This window comes from Mobula hypostoma, chromosome 5 (genome assembly GCF_963921235.1).
Source record: "Mobula hypostoma chromosome 5, sMobHyp1.1, whole genome shotgun sequence".
Taxonomy (NCBI): Eukaryota; Metazoa; Chordata; class Chondrichthyes; order Myliobatiformes; family Myliobatidae; genus Mobula; species Mobula hypostoma.
Window position 1 is genome coordinate 8,228,179 of NC_086101.1, and position 17,927 is coordinate 8,246,105.

Genomic DNA, 17,927 nt, shown 5'->3' on the forward strand with positions numbered 1-17,927 from the left:
TACTGGCATAATTTACATATTACTATTTAATTATTTATGGTTCTATGACTATTTATGATTTATGGTGCAACTGTAATGAAAACCAATTTCCCCCTGGGATCAATAAAGTATGACTATGACTATATATTATGAGGCTACCAAATGGGCAAATTAGTTCATATTCAGAGCAGTGAGATATGGGGAGTCCATACACAGTCAATTAAATTATACAGTTCCTAATCCAATCCCAGTGGGAACTAGAAGGGCTGGAGGCTCCTGTAAATCAGTTCTCAATCCATTACAATAACACACACAGTTTGCATTGATAGGAAGATGCAAATATCTTAGGCATACATATGCACACACTCACACACACACACACACACACATATATATATGTATGTATCTGTGTACGTATGTGTATATACATATATATATGCATTTGTAAATCTGGCAGGAGCAAAGGATGTCGGGAATGGCGAGAGTGGAGCACTGTGGGAGGAGCGTGGGACAGGTGGCAGAGAAGGAGTACCAGGGGTGGGGGATGGCACGGGTGAAGACTCACCCAGCCCTGAGACACCAGGCAAGTCCATTTGATTCCAAGCAATTAGCTTACTGATCATTACAGAACGTCTCTCTGGTACTTCCCATTCCCTCCCCTCTCTCTTCCCCTTTTTCCAACCATAATTCCTCTATCCATGCCCCCTTCCCACACTCAGTCCACAATAGAGGCCCGTATCAGAATCAGGTTTATTGTCACTCACATAGGTCATGAAATTAGTATTTTTTGCTGCAGCAGCAGTACAGTGCAATACATAAAGTTAATACACTGCTGTGTAAAAGTCTTAGGCACCCCAGCTTAGACTTTTGCACAGTGCTGTATATAGGGTTACACTACTTATATTACCTGGATAAAATGGGAAGTGATAATTTTGGAAAGTTGAATATGAAGGCGGAAAACAGAGTTAATGGTACAATTCTTGGCGGTGTAGAGCAACAGAGGGATCTTGGGGTTCACATCCATAGACCCTTCAAAGTTGCTGCAGACGTTGATAGGGTTGTTAAGAATGTATACGGTGTGTTAGCCCTCAGTAGTCAGGGCACTGAGTTCAAGAGCCGTGAAGTAATGTTGCAGCCCTAAAAGACTCTGGTTAGACCACGGTTGGAATATTGCATTCAGTTCTGGTTGCTTCTTCAGAGCAAGGATGTGGAAGCTTTACAGAGGGTGCAGAGGAGGTGCTGCCTGGATTAGGGTGCATATCTTACGCAAGGCTGAGCAAGTAGGAGCAAAGCAGGATGAGAGATAGCTTGATGGAGCAGTACAAGATGATAAGAAGCATGCAGTAGATAAAGTGGACAGCCAGGGACTTTTCCCCAGGGTGGAAATGGATAATACCAGGGGAATTGCAGCGCAGGTTCTCTAGGTTAATTCCTAGGATGTCCGGACTGTCTTACGCAGAGAGATTAGAGAGACTGGACTTATACACGCTGGAATTAAGGAGATTGAGGGGGGATCTGATTGAGACATATAAGATTATTAAGGGATTGGACAAGATAGAGGCAGGAAATATGTTCCAGATGCTGGTAGAGTCCAGTACCAGAGGGCATGGGTTAAGAATAAGGGGTAGGTCATTTAGGACAGAGTTGAGGAGGAACTTCTTCTCCCAGAGAGTTGTGGAGGTGTGGAACGCACTGCCTCAGAAGGCAGTGGAGGCCAGTTCTCTGGATGCTTTCAAGAAGGAGCTAGATAGGTATCTTATGGATAGGGGAATCAAGGGTTATGGGGACAAGGCAGGAACCGGGTATTGATAGTAGATGATCAGCCATGATCTCAGAATGGCGGTGCAGGCTCGAAGGGCCGAATGGTCTACTTCTGCACCTATTGTCTATTGTCTATTGAATCATTTTAACATGATTGTGTGGAGGATGCCTGTGTTCCTTCCACAGAGAGTGGTAGAGGCAATTTCACTAGGGGCATTTCAGAATCTCTCAGCACATGGATGATAGAAAAATGGAGGGCTATGCAGGAGGGAAGGGTTAAAATACCTGCACAACATCATGGGTTGAGGGGCCTGTTCTGTGCTGTGATGTCCTCTGTTCATAGACAAGTTGGCAGATGACCAAACCTTTCACTCCCACTGGCTCTGAGTGCTCAAAACTCCATCACCAGTGGCACCATGGAAGTCCTTTCACCAAGAAGGTCAAAACTCGAGATCAGTGTCCTCCGTACAACAAGTGCAGGTCTGCACAGGTGCAGCAAAAACTCATTTGCAGCAGCCTTACATACTGTGGCTGTGGGGAAGATTTGAAATAACTTCGGTGGGTTTCGTATGTTGTGTGCGATGGAGGATAGACAGGGTGGGAAGACAGGACTCAGGGAACAGCCTTGGGATAGGAAATCGGAGATGAGGGATAGTTTTCGTTGGAGTCATTTGGTACTAAAAAAGGCCCGATGCCAGAATGGCGCAGTAGGTAACAGATAGCCGGGCAAAAGAGGGAACTATGCCAGTGTGGTACAGTAGGTAATGGATAGCCTAACAGCGGCAACTCAGATTCAATTTCCGCCACTATCTGTACTTTCTTCCCCGTGACCACGTGGATTTCCTCCGGGTACTCTGGTTTCCTCCCACATTCCAAAGATGTACAGGTTAGGGTTAGTGAGTTGTGGGCGTGTTATGTTGGTGCCAGAAGCGTGGTGACACTTGTGGGCAACGCCCAGCACAAGCTCAGACCCTGCATTTCACTGGGTGTTTTGATATGCACTCTCTGACGGCGGTGTCCGAAAAGAGGATGCTGTCCAAGTTCAGGAAGTCATTCCTGCCTGTGGTCAGCAAACTTTACAACTCCTCCCTTGGAGGGTCAGACACCCTGAGCCAATAGGCTGGTCCTGGACTTATTTCCTGGCATAATTTACATATTACTACTTAATTATTTATGGTTTTATTACTATTTAATTATTTATGGTGCAACTGTAACGAAAACCAATTTCCCTCGGGATCAATAAAGTATGACTATGACTATGACACGTGAAAAATAAAGTTAATCTTTATAATTCATTAAGTTTGTGTTGTCATGTTTGCAGAAGCTGTTAAAGTTGATCTTACAGGTGGCATTGATGTTGTATGAGTGTGAGATCTTGAACTCGCCTATGACAATAAAGTTGAGCTTAAACCGTGAAGAATGGGAATGTTTAGTATTTAGGAGGAGGCTGAAGGATGACTGAGGAGAGCAGTGAGTGTGGGGCCGAATGGCCGATGTCCCCTGAACCACCCCCTTCCCTCACCTCACCTCACCTTACGAGATCCGGTGAAGAGGGAGCGCAGGTGTTCCTTGGCCGCGGCCACTCGGCCCAACGCTCGCTCCTTGCGCAGTGTCTTCGGGGAAGGGAGACTCCAGCCGCTCTCCGCCTTCTGCTTGCTGCCAAGCTGGTGTCCGGAGGCGAACGGCCGGCTCTCGCCGCCGGCCCGGGACAGGTTGCCGTCGCTGTAAGTCCGCCGCATGCTGGGCTCGGCTACGCCCAGGCGGCAGGGCGGGCCCAGGCTCTCGCAGCTCCGCTCGACGTCTGACTCCTCCGGGCTGGCTGCCGCCAGCTGGTGCAAGGTGTCCACGCTGAGGCTGTAGTCCCGCTGGATGCGCACCTCAGGAATCACCACCGGCCGCTCCGGACCCACTCGGGTCGCCGTCCCGGCCCCGGACCCAGTCCCTGCCTCGGCGGCCCCCGCCACTGCAGACCCGGCCGATGGGTGCTTGCGCCACCGCAGCAGCTGCCGGGGCCATGGCGAGGTCTGGCAGTCGAGCAGGCAACCCTCGGAGCCCACCTTCCGCAGGGCTCCCCCCTCACCCTTCAGCATCTGTGCGGGATGGAAAGAGAGAGAGTTAGCCCGGGGACAGCGGGAGGGTGGGGTGGCGTGGATCAGGTGGGAGTGAGAGGATGGGGGGAACAAGAGAATAGGTGTGGTGTGGAGTGTGGTTGTGAGGGAGAGGAGGGGCGGGGAGGTGAGGGGGGGAAGGGGTCTGACAACAAGAAGGACTGAAGGAGAGGGGGAGATGGAGAAGGGGTGAGGGCAGAAGAAGAGGGGCGCATGGAGAGGAGAGGGTGGGTTTGAAGGGGGACAGAAGGAGAGAAGCGTGATGAGAAGAACGGGGGACGGGAGTGGAAGGGGATGGGGAAGCCGAAGAAGGTGGAGAGGGGTTGGTTGTACAAGGGGTGGGAGAGGTAGGGTGGGCAGTGAGATAGAAGGGAGTGAAAGGGAGAGTGGGGAGTGGGGGAGAGGAAGAGAGGGAGTGGGGATTGTGGGAGAAGGTGGTGAAAGGGGGAGAGGGAGGTGGGATGGGGAGAAGGTGAGAGTGGAGGGAGGGTTAATGGTTGGAGTAGGATTGAGAGGGAAGGGATAGTGGGGAGAGGGGTTACTGAGGGAGAATGTCGAAGGGTGGGAGGCGAGGATTGACGGAAGGTGGAGGGGTAGTCAAGGATGGGAGGGGGTACTGGGAATGGAAGGTGCAGGGAGGTCAGGTGGAAGAGGGAGGGGACAGAGGAGAAAGGGGACAAGGCAGAATGTAAGTGAGTGATGGGGGGAAAGAGAGGCAAGGCTGGAAACAAAGAATATTTAAAGGGAGGGAGATGCTTCATTCCCGATTGAAGCGATTTGAATCAATTCAGACATTTTCTGAGTCTGTGCCCCTTGTGGGGAAAGAATATACACAGCAGGATCACCATAGCTGATTCATTTTTCCTCTCAGCCCCAATCTCCTCCCTTCTTCCCATATCTCTTCATACCTTGATGAATCAAGAATATATCAACCTCTGGCTTAACTATACATAAAGACTTGGCCTCCACAGCTGCGTGTGGCAATGAATTCCGCAGATTCAGTGCTCCCTGACTAAAATTCTTCCTCATCTCCTTTCTAATATGACACCTCTCTATTCTGAGGCTGTATCCTCTGGTCCTAGACTCTCACACCATGGTAGACAGCCTCTCCATATCCACGCTATCAAGGCCTTTTGCCGTTCAATAGGTTCCATTAGGTCACCCCTCATTCTTCTGAATTCCAGTGAATACAGGCCCAGAGCCATCAAACGTTTTTCATATGACAAGCTGTTCAGTCCTAAAATAATTTTGTGAACCTCCTTTGAACCCTCTCAGTGTCAACACATATTTTCTAAGATAGGGGCCCCAAAACTGCTCACAATACTCCAAGTGAGGCCTCACCAGTGCTTTATCAAGTCTCAACATTAAATCCTTGCTTTTCTTCTCACTACAAACATCAGGCAGAAGGTACCACACCACCAGGTTCAGGCGCAAGTATTACCTTTCAACCACCAGCATGAAGAACTTCACCCATCTCAACTCTGAACCAAATAGCACAGACTCACTGTCAGGGACTCTTTACAACTCGGGTTCTCAGTACTTTTTCATTTGCGCGGTTTGTCTTCTTTCGCGCATTGGCTGTCAGTCTTTCTGTGTATCAGAATCAGAATCAGGTTTATTGTCACCGGCGTGTGACGTGAAATTTGTTAACTTAGCAGCAGCAGTTCAGTGCAATACATAATCTAGCAGAGAGAGAAAAAAATGATAATAAATAAAATAAAATAATAAATAAACAAGTAAATCAATTACGTATATTGAATAGATTTTTAAAAAGTGCAAAAACAGAAATACTGTATGTTATAAAAAGTGAGCTAGTGTCCAAAGCTTCAACGTCCATTCAGGGATCAGATGGCAGAGGGAAAGAAGCTGTTCTTCAATCGCTGAGTAGAGTATATAGTTTGTCGTAAATTCCATTGTGTTTCTTCTTCAGGCCATACGACCACAAGACATAGGAGCAGAATTAGGCCATTTGGTCCATTGAGTATGCTTTATTATTCCACCATGGTTGGTTTATAATCCACCTCAACCTCATTCTCCTGCCTTCTCCTCGTAACCTTTCACGCCCTGACTAATCAAGAACCTATCAGCCTCTGCTTTAAATATTTTTACTTGTCCATCATTGAAATGTTTCCACAACCAATGAACTCACTTTCAATGACTCCTCATCTCAGGTTCTCAATATTTATTGCTTGTTTATTTATTTATATTATTTCTTTCTTATGGTATTTGCACAGATTGTTGTCTTCTGCACACTGGCTGAATGCCCAAGATGGGCGGTCTTTCATTGATGGTTATTATTCTATAGATTTATTGAGTATGCCCATATACAATCTCAGGATTGTATATGCTGACATATATGTACTTTGATAATAAATTTACTTTGGACTTTGAAATATATCTGATGACTTGGTCTCCACAACCATCTGTGATTTTCCTGTAAATGCTTGGAAATGAATCTCAAAGTTGTACAGTATTTAGGATCAAAGACATCTGTAATAAATGCACTTTGAACTCTCCTCCAAAATAGTGGCCCCGAAGATACTTTTGCAACTGGAAGGTACAGAGTAAGCTTCTTGTGAAAGGCAGCACCTTTCCAACAGCCAGTCGAGTCCTGTCGATAGTCTTGATGGACAGCTAGAACTCGATTTGGCCTTTGCTATTTTTAGCGGAGATATTATCTTGGCTCCTCTTGTTACTGAATCCTGTCTGTTTCGTATCTTCTGCCACTTGGTTTGTTACTTCATTCTCTAATTGACAGACCACTTCCTGTTTCCCAGGGGATCGCCCTGTAACGAAAGATTTTCTCCCTGTAACCCAGGAGCTCACTGCATTCTGGAATCTCCCCAGATCTCAGGATTGTGCTAACTTGCAGGATCACACTCAGGTTGGAGGAGCAACACCTCATATTCTGTCTGGTAGCCTCCAACCTGGTGGCATGAATATTGACTTCTCCTCCATCTCCCTTCAGTGTTTTTACATTCCCCATCTCTGGCTCCTCTCTTACCCCTTCTGATTTCTTCACCTGCCCTCTGCTTCCCCTCCTTCTTCCCTTTCTTCCATGGCCCACTGATTTCTCCAATCAGATTCCTTCCTCTTTAATCCTCTGCCGCTTTCACCAATCGACTCCCAGCTTCATCCCTTCTCCCCCACCTATCCACCTCCCTCCTCACCGGATCTCATCTATCACCGGCCAGCTTGTACTACTCCCCAAGCCCCACCTTCTTATTCTGGATTCTTCCCCCTTCCTTTCCAGTCTTAATGAAGAGTCTTGGCCGAATAGGTTGAGACATCAAATTTCAGGCCAGCAGGATGGAGTAGATGGAATTTGTTTCTCCTGCAGCCTGAGCTTTCCCTTGTCGTGGCAATGCAAATGACCATGAAAGGTCATGTCAGAATGGGAATGGGAAGTCAATAAGGAACCACCGGGAAACCCTGCAACTAGATCCTTGACTTCCTCATCGAGTGATCACAGTCAGTGCACATCAGAAATAACATCTCGTCCTCACTGACAATCCGACACAGGCACACTAAAGGATGAGTGCTCAACCCATTGCTCTGCTGTCTCTACACTCACGACTGCAAGGTAGACTCAGCTCAAACCCCACCTCTCATTTCATCGACGACGCAGCAGATGGCAGGAGTGAGATACATTGGCAGGCTGAGTGGTGTCACAACAGCAACCTTGTACTCCGCATCACTAAAACCTAGGAATTGATTGTGGACTTCAGGAAGGGAAAGTCAAACACACAGCCCTCCCAACTGAGGGATCAGCAATGGAAAGGGTGAGCTGCGTCAGGTTCCTGGATGTCTACAGCTCTGACGTTTTGTCCTGGGCTGAACGTACTGATGCAATTGTGAAGACGACATGCTAGTGATTCTACTCAATCAGGAGTTTGGGGAGATTTGGCACGTCACCAAAGACTCTAGCAAATTTCTGTAGATGTACCGTGGAGAGCATGTTGAGTGGTTGGATCACGGCACAGGGTCTTAGAAAGCTGTTGCAAACACAACCATCTCCATTATGGGTTCTATTCCTATCAATGAAGGATGCCTTCAAAGGAAGATACCTCAAGAAAGCAGCATCCATCACGAACGACCCTCACCATCCAGGATTACCATCTTCTAATGACTACCATCAGAGAGGAGATACAGGAGCAAGAAGACAATCACTCCACCTTTTAGGAGTAGCTTCTTCCCCTCCTCCGTCTTCTGAACAGTCCACGAACCCATGAACACTACCTCGTAGATTTACTCTGAGCTCTGTCTTTTTTTATATTCCTAATTGCAGCAGAGAGTATGCGTTTAATGTATTGCACTGTACTGCTGCCACAAAACAACAAATTTCATGACATATAATGGTGAAGTCTTTCTATTATGGTTATTATTCTATTATGGAGTTTTTTGAGTATGCATGCCAGAAAATGAATCTCAGGTTTGTATATGGTGACATATTTGTATTTTGATAATAAATTTACTTTGAACCTTTAAACTCAATGCCTCAACTAACAAAGGCATACGCACAAGAGGTACTGTAGATGCTGGAAATGTAGAGCAATGCACATAATGTGCTGGAGGAGTTTAACAGCATAAAGATGTTGGGGATAAACAGTCGATGTTTCAGGCCAAGTAACGACCCTATCAACCTGTGTAGCCATTTTCAGGGAGCTATGCCTACTCTTGTCTCATTATTTTTTACTGATAATCCTGCCCAAATAAATGTCATGTAACCTTGGTTCAGTTTGGAGATCTGTTTGTTTTTTTTTGTGGACTCCCTCTACTAAGCAAAGAGACTTGCAAAATTATCTGTTGTCTGCAATAAAAAATCTTGTTTGTCGAAGGAGTAGACTTTGTTATGAAACAGACTCTGCTGTATAAGTAGACCAGATCTGTTGCAGACATCTGGTATATATATGGGCATCGTTTACTGTAAAAATAAGCCCTGTTTATTGTTAAATCGATCATTTCTTCCTATAACTAGACCTTGTTCATTGAAAAAAATCACTCATACTGTACAAATAAACCAACTGTTTATGGTAAGATCAGTGGTTTACAAATGAACTTTGTTCATTGCAAAAATCAGAATTCTTTATTATCACAAAGTATGTGGACACATACAGGGATGCCGGTTTCCCTGAGCTCTCGCTGTACAGAATCAAAAAGCAAACAAAACAATAGTGCAAATAATCATGGACTATATACAATGAGGTATACCTGTGTATGTACAAGTGGACTTGGTTTATGATAGACTAAAATTCAAGTGTTCATAAGACTGATAGCATATGGAAAGAAACTGTTCTTGTACCTATTTGTCCTGGCATACAGTGATCTAAAGTGCCTACCAGAAGGAAGGAGTTGGAACAGGTGATGTCCAGGGTGTGATGGGTCTACAATGATGCTGCTTGCTCGCTTCCTGACTCTAGATGCACATAAGTCCTGGATCGAGGGCAGCTTCACACCAATAATCCTTTCCGCAGCCCTGATGTTACTATGTTTTAGATTGAATGTAGAGTAGCCTCTTACTCTGCTGATAATCAATAGAATAAAAGAATATTTACTGTATTAACATCAGAATCAAGATTAATATCATATTCAGCTTTTAATCAAGGGTCCCAGCACGAAATGTTGACTGTTTATTCCTCTCCGTGGATGCTGTCTGACCTGCTGAGCTCCTCCAGCATTGTGTGTGTGTGTGTGTGTGTGTGTGTGTGTGTGTGCGCGTGTTGCGAAGGTTTATTTTCACTGACAAGTGTGGAATCTGCTACTCTCTGGCAGCAGTGCAATAGGCAAAAAAAATCAGGAAAAGTCAGAATGATGCTGAGATATACCCTAGGATGCATCTCGGCATCATCGTAACAATCAGAAATATTTATAAGTAAATATATAGTGCAAAATGAGACCAAATTAGTGAGGTAGTTCTCATGCTCTCGGGAACCATTCAGGAATCACATGGCAAAGGGGAAGAAGCTGCTTACTCAAAAATTACCCCAAGATGCTTCTGTAAACCATTGCTGTGAAGGGTCCTGCCACGAAGTGCACACTTTGCCTCTTCATTTGGCCTCTCAAAGTTTATTACCTGCACATATCAAACTCCATCTACCATTTCACTACCCAGAACTGAACTCTACAACTCACGTTCTCAGTAGCACTTTTTGTTGTGCACAATTTGTTTTCTTTTGCACAGTGGCTGTTGGTCAGTCTCTGTTTTTCCTTATGTATAGCTTTTCATAAATTCTACTGTTTTCTTTATTTTACCGTAAATGCTGCGAATAGCGTCAGGTAACACAGACGTACTTTAACATAGAACATAAGAACATTACAGCATGGTACAGGCCATTCGTCCCATTATGTTGTGTCGGCCTTTTGACCTATTAAGATCAATCTAACCCTTTCCTCCTACATAGCCCCCCATTTGTCTATCATCTATGTGTCTATCTATGAGCTTCTTAAATAGTCTGAAAGTATCTGCCTCTAGCATGACCCCCTGGCAGGGCACCCATGCACCCACATCTCTCTGTGTAAAAAAACTTACCTCTGACACTTCCCCTGGGCTTTCCTCCAATCTCCTTAAAACTATACCCACTTGTATTAGCCATTTTCATTCTGGGGATAATGTCTTTGGCTGTCCAATCTATCCGAGCTATGCTTGCCATTTCATCGGCTATGTAGAACAGTCTATGTTCGAAGCCTTCCCCAGTTATACTCCCCAACTCTTCCTCCACTGAGCTCATCAATTTCATCAAATACGCCTCTAACTTCCTGCCCTTCAATGCACTTGGTCCATCCCTGACACCTACCTCTCCTTTCTTGATCTCTCTGCCTCCATCTCTGGGGACAAACTGTCAATCGACATCTTTTATAAACCTACCGATTCCCATGGTTACCTCAACCACACCTCTTCCCACCCCGTCTCCTGTAAAACTGCTATTCCCTTTTCTCAGTTCCTTTGCCCCTGCGACATCATACCAGGATATCAGAGATGTCCTCCTTTAAAGAACAGGGTCCCTCCCTCTAATATTGATGCTGCTTTCACACGCATCTCCTCCATCTCCCGTACTGCCACTCACCCCATCTTCCATAATAGTGATAGCATCTATGGAAAAGAGTAAACAGTCAATGTTTCAGGCCAAGAACCTTTATCAGGACAGATGAAGTGTCTCGGCCCGAAACTTCGATACCTTTTCCATAGATGCTGCCCCACCTGCTGAGTTCCTCCAGTATTCTGTGTGTGTTGCTTTGGATTTCCAGCATCTGCAGATGTTTTTTCATGGTAGTAATAGAGTCCCTCTTGTCCTTTCCTACCACTCTATCACCCTCCACATCCAACGCATTATCCTCCACAACTTCCGCCATCTCCAAAGGGGTCCTATCACTAAACATATCTTTACCTCATTGAGTATATTTAAAGGGGAGGTGGATGGGTTCTCATTAGTGTGTCAAAGGTCACAGGGAGAAAGCAGGAGAATGGGGTTGAGAGGGAAAATAAATAAGACATGAAGGAATAGCTCAGCAGACTCGATGGGCTGAATGGCCTGATTCTGCTCCTGTCTTATGGAAAGTGTTTGGTCTTGCACTTTGGTGGAAGAAATAAATGGGCAGACTATTATTTAGATGGGCGAGAGAATGCAAAATGCAGAGATGCAAAGGGACTTGGGAGTCCTTGTGCAGGATACCCTGAAGGTTAACCTTTAGATTGAGTCAGTGGTGAAGAAGGCGAATACAATGTTGGCATTCATTTCTAGAAGTATAGAATATAAGAGCAGAGACGTGATGTTGAGGCTCTATAAGGTACTCGTGAGACCACACTTGGAGTATTGTATGCAGTTTTGGGCACCTTATTTTAGAAAGGATATATTGACATTGGAGAGGGTTCAGAGAAGATTCACGAGAATGACTCCAGGAATGAAAGGGTTACTGTATGAAGAACGTCTGGCAACTCTTGGGCTGTATTCCCTGGAGTTCAGGAGAGTGAGGGGAGATCTCATAGAAACATTCTGAATGTTAAAAGGCCTGAACAGATTAGATAGGGCAAAGTTACTTTCCATGGAAAGGGAGTCCAAGACTAGAGGACACGACTTCAGAATTGAAGAACGTCCATTTAGAACAGAGGTGCAGAGAAATTACTTAAGTCAGAGGGTGGCAAGTCTGTGGAATTTGTTGCCACGAGTGGCTGTGGAGGCCAAGTCATTGGGTGCATTTAAGGCAGAAATAGGTAGGTTCTTGATTAGCCAGGGCATCAAAGAGTATGGGGAGAAGACAGGGAAGTGGGGATGACTGGAAAAATTGGATCAGCCATGATTGAATGGCGGAGCAGTCTCAATGGGCTGAATGGCCTACTTCTGCTCCTACATCTTATGGTCTTATGGTCTTAATTGGGGCAGCCACTTAACTGGGCCAAACTGTACTGTTCCCAATGTGTCCCAATTAACTGGAATCCACTGTATATCAAAATCTACAAAGGTCTCAGCACTGCAGAACATCTTAAATGCTCACAGACCTCCTGCCAGAATAACAACTTTAAATCTATAACCTCTGTCTCCTATGGACAAAGCAATTCTGAATCCAAGATATCAATTTAACCATTGATCGCATGCACGATAAAACAGACTGTAAAATAAGCCATTGCTGTACATTAGCTCCTCTTTGTTGTGAGAACAAAAAGTTATTTGAGATATGATGCAGCTCGAAAAATCTGAGTTAGACCACACTCGGAGTATAGAGTTCAGATCAGGTCACTTCATTATTAGAGGAATGTAGAAGATTTAGAGAGGGTGCAGAGGAGATTTACCGGGATGCAGCAGGGAGCACAGCTCCAAGGAAAGCATAGTGGGGATGTCAGGGGTGGATGTTTCAAATAGGGAGTGGTGGGTGCATGAAACGAGCTTCCAGGGTGATGATAGAGGCAGATACATTAGGCACAATTAAGAGACTCTTAAACGGGCACATGGATGAAAGGAAGATGGAGAGCCATGTGGGAAGGTAGGATGAGGTTGATCTTGGGGTTGGTTGAAGGTTTGGCACACTGTGCTGTAGTGTTCTACGTGCTGGGGTGACATGGTGGTACAGCTGCAACCTTATAACTCCAGCAACAGGGGTTTGATCCTGACCTTGGGCACTGGGTGTGTGTGGGTGTGTGGAGTCTGCATGTTCTCCCAGTACCCGCTTGGGTTTCTCCCCAGTGCATTGGTCACCTCCCCAATTCCAAGATTACATTGCTTCCAGTGTGTAGTTGAGTGGTGGACAATGGGGAGAGGTTTGATGGGAATGTGGGGAGGATAAAATGGGACAGGTATATATGGGTGCTGATTGTAGGTACAGTGAGAATGCAGATTCATAAGCTCTGTTGTATTTCTTCACTTTTCTGTAAATGCCTGCAAGAAAATGAATCTCAAGATGGCATACAGTGACATATACATACCTCGAAAATAGCTTTGAACTTTGAAAGAGGGAGGAAAGGGTGATGGGGACAGGTGAGGAAAGGGAAAGAAGGTTGAGTTAATATGTTTGTTTCTGCTGTATTGTCCTCTAATCAGTGACACTTACAATGGTCTTGCCACATTCCTACTCTTCGCCATCTAGTCCCTTCAAAGTGCGTGCACTATAATGAGATCTTAGATAAACTTGCTTTGGTTTTCTCTGCAGTGGCGGAAACTGAGGGGAGATCTGACAGAGGTTTACAAGTTTTTGAGAGGCTGAGATAGAGTAGATCGACAGTATCGGGTTCCCAGGGTTGAAACGTTTAATACCACAGGGCATGCATTGAAGGTGAGAGGGGCTAAGTTCAAATAGACAATAGACAATAGGTGCAGGAGTAGGCCATATGACCCTTCGAGCCAGCACCGCAATTCACTGTGATCATGGCTGATCATCCACAATCAATATCCCGTTCCTGCCTTATCCCCATAACCTTTGATTCCGCTATCTTTAAGAGCTCTATCCATCTCTTTCTTGAAAACATCCAGAGACTTGACCTCCACTGCCTTCTGGGGCAGAGCATTCCACATATCCACCACTCTCTGGGTGAAAAAGTTTTTCCTCAACTCTGTTCTAAATGGCCTACCCCTTATTCTTAAACTGTGGCCTCTGGGTCTGGACTCACCCATCAGCGGGAACATGTTTCCTGCCTCCAGCGTGCCCAATCCCTTAATAATCTTATATGTTTCAACCAGATCCCCTCTCATCCTTCTAAATTCCAGTGTATACAAGCCCAGTCGCTCCAATCTTTCAACATATGACAGTCCCGCCATCCTGGGAATTAACCTTGTGAAACCTACGCTGCACTCCCTCAATAGCAAGAGTGTCCTTCCTCAAATTTGGAGACCAAAACTGCACACAATACTCCAGGTGTGGTCTCACCAGGGCCCTGTACAGCTGCAGAAGGACCTCTTTGCTCCTACAATTCCCCTTGTTATGAAGGCCAGCATGCCATTAGCTTTCTTCACTGCCTGCTGTACCTGCATGCTTGCTTTCAGTGACTGATGTACAAGAACACCTCGATCTCATTGTACTTCTCCTTTTCCTAACTTGACTCCATTTAAATAATCTGCCTTCCTGTTCTTACCACCAAAGTGGATAACCTCACATTTATCCACATTAAGCTGCATCCGCCATGCGTCCGCCCACTCACCCAGCCTGTCCAAGTCACCCTGCATTCTCATAACATCCTCCTCACATATCACACTGCCACCCAGCTTTATGTCATCTGCAAATTTGCTAATGTTACTTTTAATCCCTTCATCTAAATCATTAATGTATATTGTAAACAGCTACGGTCCCAGCACTGAACCCTGCAGTACCCCACTGGTCACCGCCTGCCATTCCGAAAGGGACCCGTTAATCGCTACTCTTTGTTTTCTGTCAGCCAGCCAATTTTCAATCCATGTCAGTACTCTGCCCCCAATACCATGTGCCCTAATTTTGCCCACTAATCTCCTATGTGGAACTTTATCAAAGGCTTTCTGAGAGTCCAGGTACATTACATCCACTGGCTCTCCCTTGTCCATTTTCGTAGTTACATCCTCAAAAAATTCCAGAAGATTAGTCAAGAGGAGAAGATGGTGGCACGACACAGCTTGCGCAGCCACTCCGGTGAATGATATCTGTTATCTGTCAAGTAGGGTGCCGTGCACAATCCTGATTTGATGGAGACAGACGTGAGAGAACGGAGGAACATCTGGAGAAACTTCTGAAATGCCTTTTTCGCTGCCGCTGCTACTGTGTGATCCAGAATCTCCGGAGGGGAAGGCCCCGAATCCTCGGCTTTGCTTGTTGCTCAGCGGCCGGGACGGGATCAAGGAACTCGGCAGAGATGGTGCTCGGTGCTCGGTGCCGAAGGGCTGGTCGGAGGCTCGAAGTTTTCAGATGGACTCAGGGTCGGCTGTGGTCGGGTGCTTCCAATGCATCGACAGTTGTCGGTGCCTGGAAGTTCATGGCAGAGAGAGTTTCTCCCTTCTGCCGCCTGCTATCGGGACTATTGGGAGTCGATCGGAACTTTGAGACTTTTTTTTACCGTTCCCATGGTCTGCTCTTTATCAAATTATGGTATTGCTTTGCACTGCTGTAACTATATGTTATAATTATGTGGTCTTGTCAGTGTTAGTCTTTGGTTTGTCCTGTTTTTTTTGCGATATCACTCTGGAGGAACATTGTATCATTTCTTAATGCATGTATGCATTTCTCAATGACAATAAACGAGGACTGAGTGTCCTCATAATCTAAAAAAAATCTTTAAAAAAAGCACGATTTCCCTTTCGTAAATCCATGCTGACTCAGACCTATCCTGTTACTGCTATCCAAATGTGTCGTAATTTCATCTTTTATAATTGACTCCAGCATCTTTCCCACCACCGATGTCAGGCTAACCGGTTCCCTGTTTTCTCTCTCCTAAATGAGATGCGAGGGGCAATTTTGTTACAGAGAGTGGTGTGTGTCTGGAACGCATTGGCTGAGGTGATGGTAGAGGCAGATACATTAGATTAGATTAGATTATGAGAACACTCAGTCCTCTTTTATTGTCATTTAGAAATGCATACGTGCATTAAGAAATGATACAATGTTTCTCCGGCGTGATATCACAGAAAACAAAGCAGACCAAAGACTAACACTGACAAAATCACATAATTATAACATATAGTTACAGCAGTGCAAAGCAGTACCATAATTTGATGAAGAACTGTCCATAGGCACAGTAAAAAAAAGTCTCAAAGTCCCGAGTCGATCGACTCTCGAGTCCCCGAGAGCAGGTGGCAAAAGGGAGAAACTCCCTGCCATAAACCTCCAGGCACCGTCAACTTGCCGATACCTTGGAAGCAGCCGACCACAGCCGACACTGAGTCCATCCATCCAAATACTTTGACCTTCCAAGCAGCCTCTCCAATACAGCCTCACGAGCGCCTTCGACCTCACCCCGGCCACTGGAACACGCAAAGCCGAGGATTTCGGGGCCTTCAGCTCCAGAGATTCCGGTTACCACAGTAGCAGCGGTAGCAAAGCAGACATTTCAGAAGTTTTCCAGATGTTCCACTATGCTCTTACATCTGTCTCCATCAAATCAGGATTGTGCACGGTCCCCTACTTGACAGATAACAGATATCATCACCGGAGTGGCCGCGCGCGCTCTCATCGCGCCGCCAGCTTCTCCCCTGGTGTTAAAGTTCAAAATAAATTTATTATCAAAGTAGAAATATATCACCATAAGAAACTGAGATTTATTTTCTTGTGGGCATACTCAGTAAATCCATAATAGAATAATAACCTTAATAGAATCAGTGAATGACTGCACCAGTTTGGCATTCAACCAATGTGCAAAAGACAACACATTATGGAAATACAAACAAATAAATAAATAACAATTTAGAATTTAGAAATAACATTTCTAAATGACAATAAACGAGGACTGAGTGTCCTCTTAATCTAAATAAATAAATAATATTGAGAGCATGAGATGAAGAGGCCTTGAAAGTGAGCCCATAGATTATGGGAAATATTTCAATGACAGGGCAAGCGAAGTTGAGTGAAGTATCCAGTTTGGTTCGCAAACCTGTATGTTGAGGGGTAATAATTGTTCCTGAGTCTGGTGATGAGTCCTGAGGCTCCTGTTCCTTCTTCCTGATGGCAGCAGCGAGAAGAGAGCATGTCCTAGGTGGTGGAGACCCTGATGATGGGTGCTACTTTTATACAATATTTTGTGTAGATGTGCTCACGTGTAGGGATGGCTTTACCCTTGATGCACTGGGCCATATCTATGATATTTTGTATGATTTTCCATTCAAGGGCATTGGTGTTGTCTGTGACACAGCCAATCAGTATACTCTCCACTACACATCGATGGAAGTTTGCCAATGTCTTGATGTCATGTAGAATCTTCACAAACTTGGAAGGAGCATAGCATAGGGATTTCTAAGAGTTGTTTAGATGGGCACACGAATGTGAGGAAAATGGGGGGGGGATATGAACATTGTGTAGGCAGAAAAAATATAGTTTATTTGGCCATTTGATTACCAATTTAATGGGATCAGCACAAAACTGTGGGCTGTAGGGCCTGTTCCTGAGCTGTACTGTTCTATGTCCCGCTGTCCCTAAAGCCCATCCCAGCTTATTTACATCTTTGACAGTAATAGAACATCTTATCACATCTACAGAGAAGTTAGGTTCTGAAACAGTTGATATCGTTCCTATAGCTGAGACCTCTAATTTGAAATTCAAGGTAATTGCTTTATTGTCATGACAAGATAATCAGTGTGTGTACCAAGATACAGTGAAAAGCTTTTTGTTCGCGTGCCATCCAGACAGATCATTACACATATTGGTGTATCGAGGTTGTACAAAAGAGAAAAAAGAAAGAACAGAATGCAAAATATAGTTTTACCAGTGCAATGCAGACACACAGGGAGGTGTAAAGACCATGGTGAGGTCAATTGGGAGATGCAGAGTTCACCTTGATCAGGCTTTCTAACTTTCCCAAGTGCCTTTATACAGAGGGAACATGACAAAGAACAGGACTGCACAGGAACAGACCCCTTGGCCATCCATGCTGTGCCAAACTAACTAAAATGGTTACCAACTACCTAACTAAATTATTCC

General features: G+C 45.2%; 1 protein-coding gene across 5 annotated transcripts in view; it reads right to left on the reverse strand.

Moving 5' to 3' along the window:
* Positions 1-17,927, reverse strand: part of LOC134346549 (regulator of G-protein signaling 3-like) — a 124,284-nt gene that overhangs the window by 26,285 nt on the left and 80,072 nt on the right. For 4 of the 5 annotated variants that reach the window (XM_063047964.1, XM_063047966.1, XM_063047963.1 and 1 more), the window contains exon 2: positions 3,273-3,830. In XM_063047964.1, coding sequence (XP_062904034.1) covers positions 3,273-3,830 — 558 coding nt within the window. Of the gene's footprint in view, positions 1-3,272; positions 3,831-5,289; positions 5,429-17,927 lie in introns of those variants that run through there. The other variant, XM_063047965.1, reaches the window with a different exon arrangement.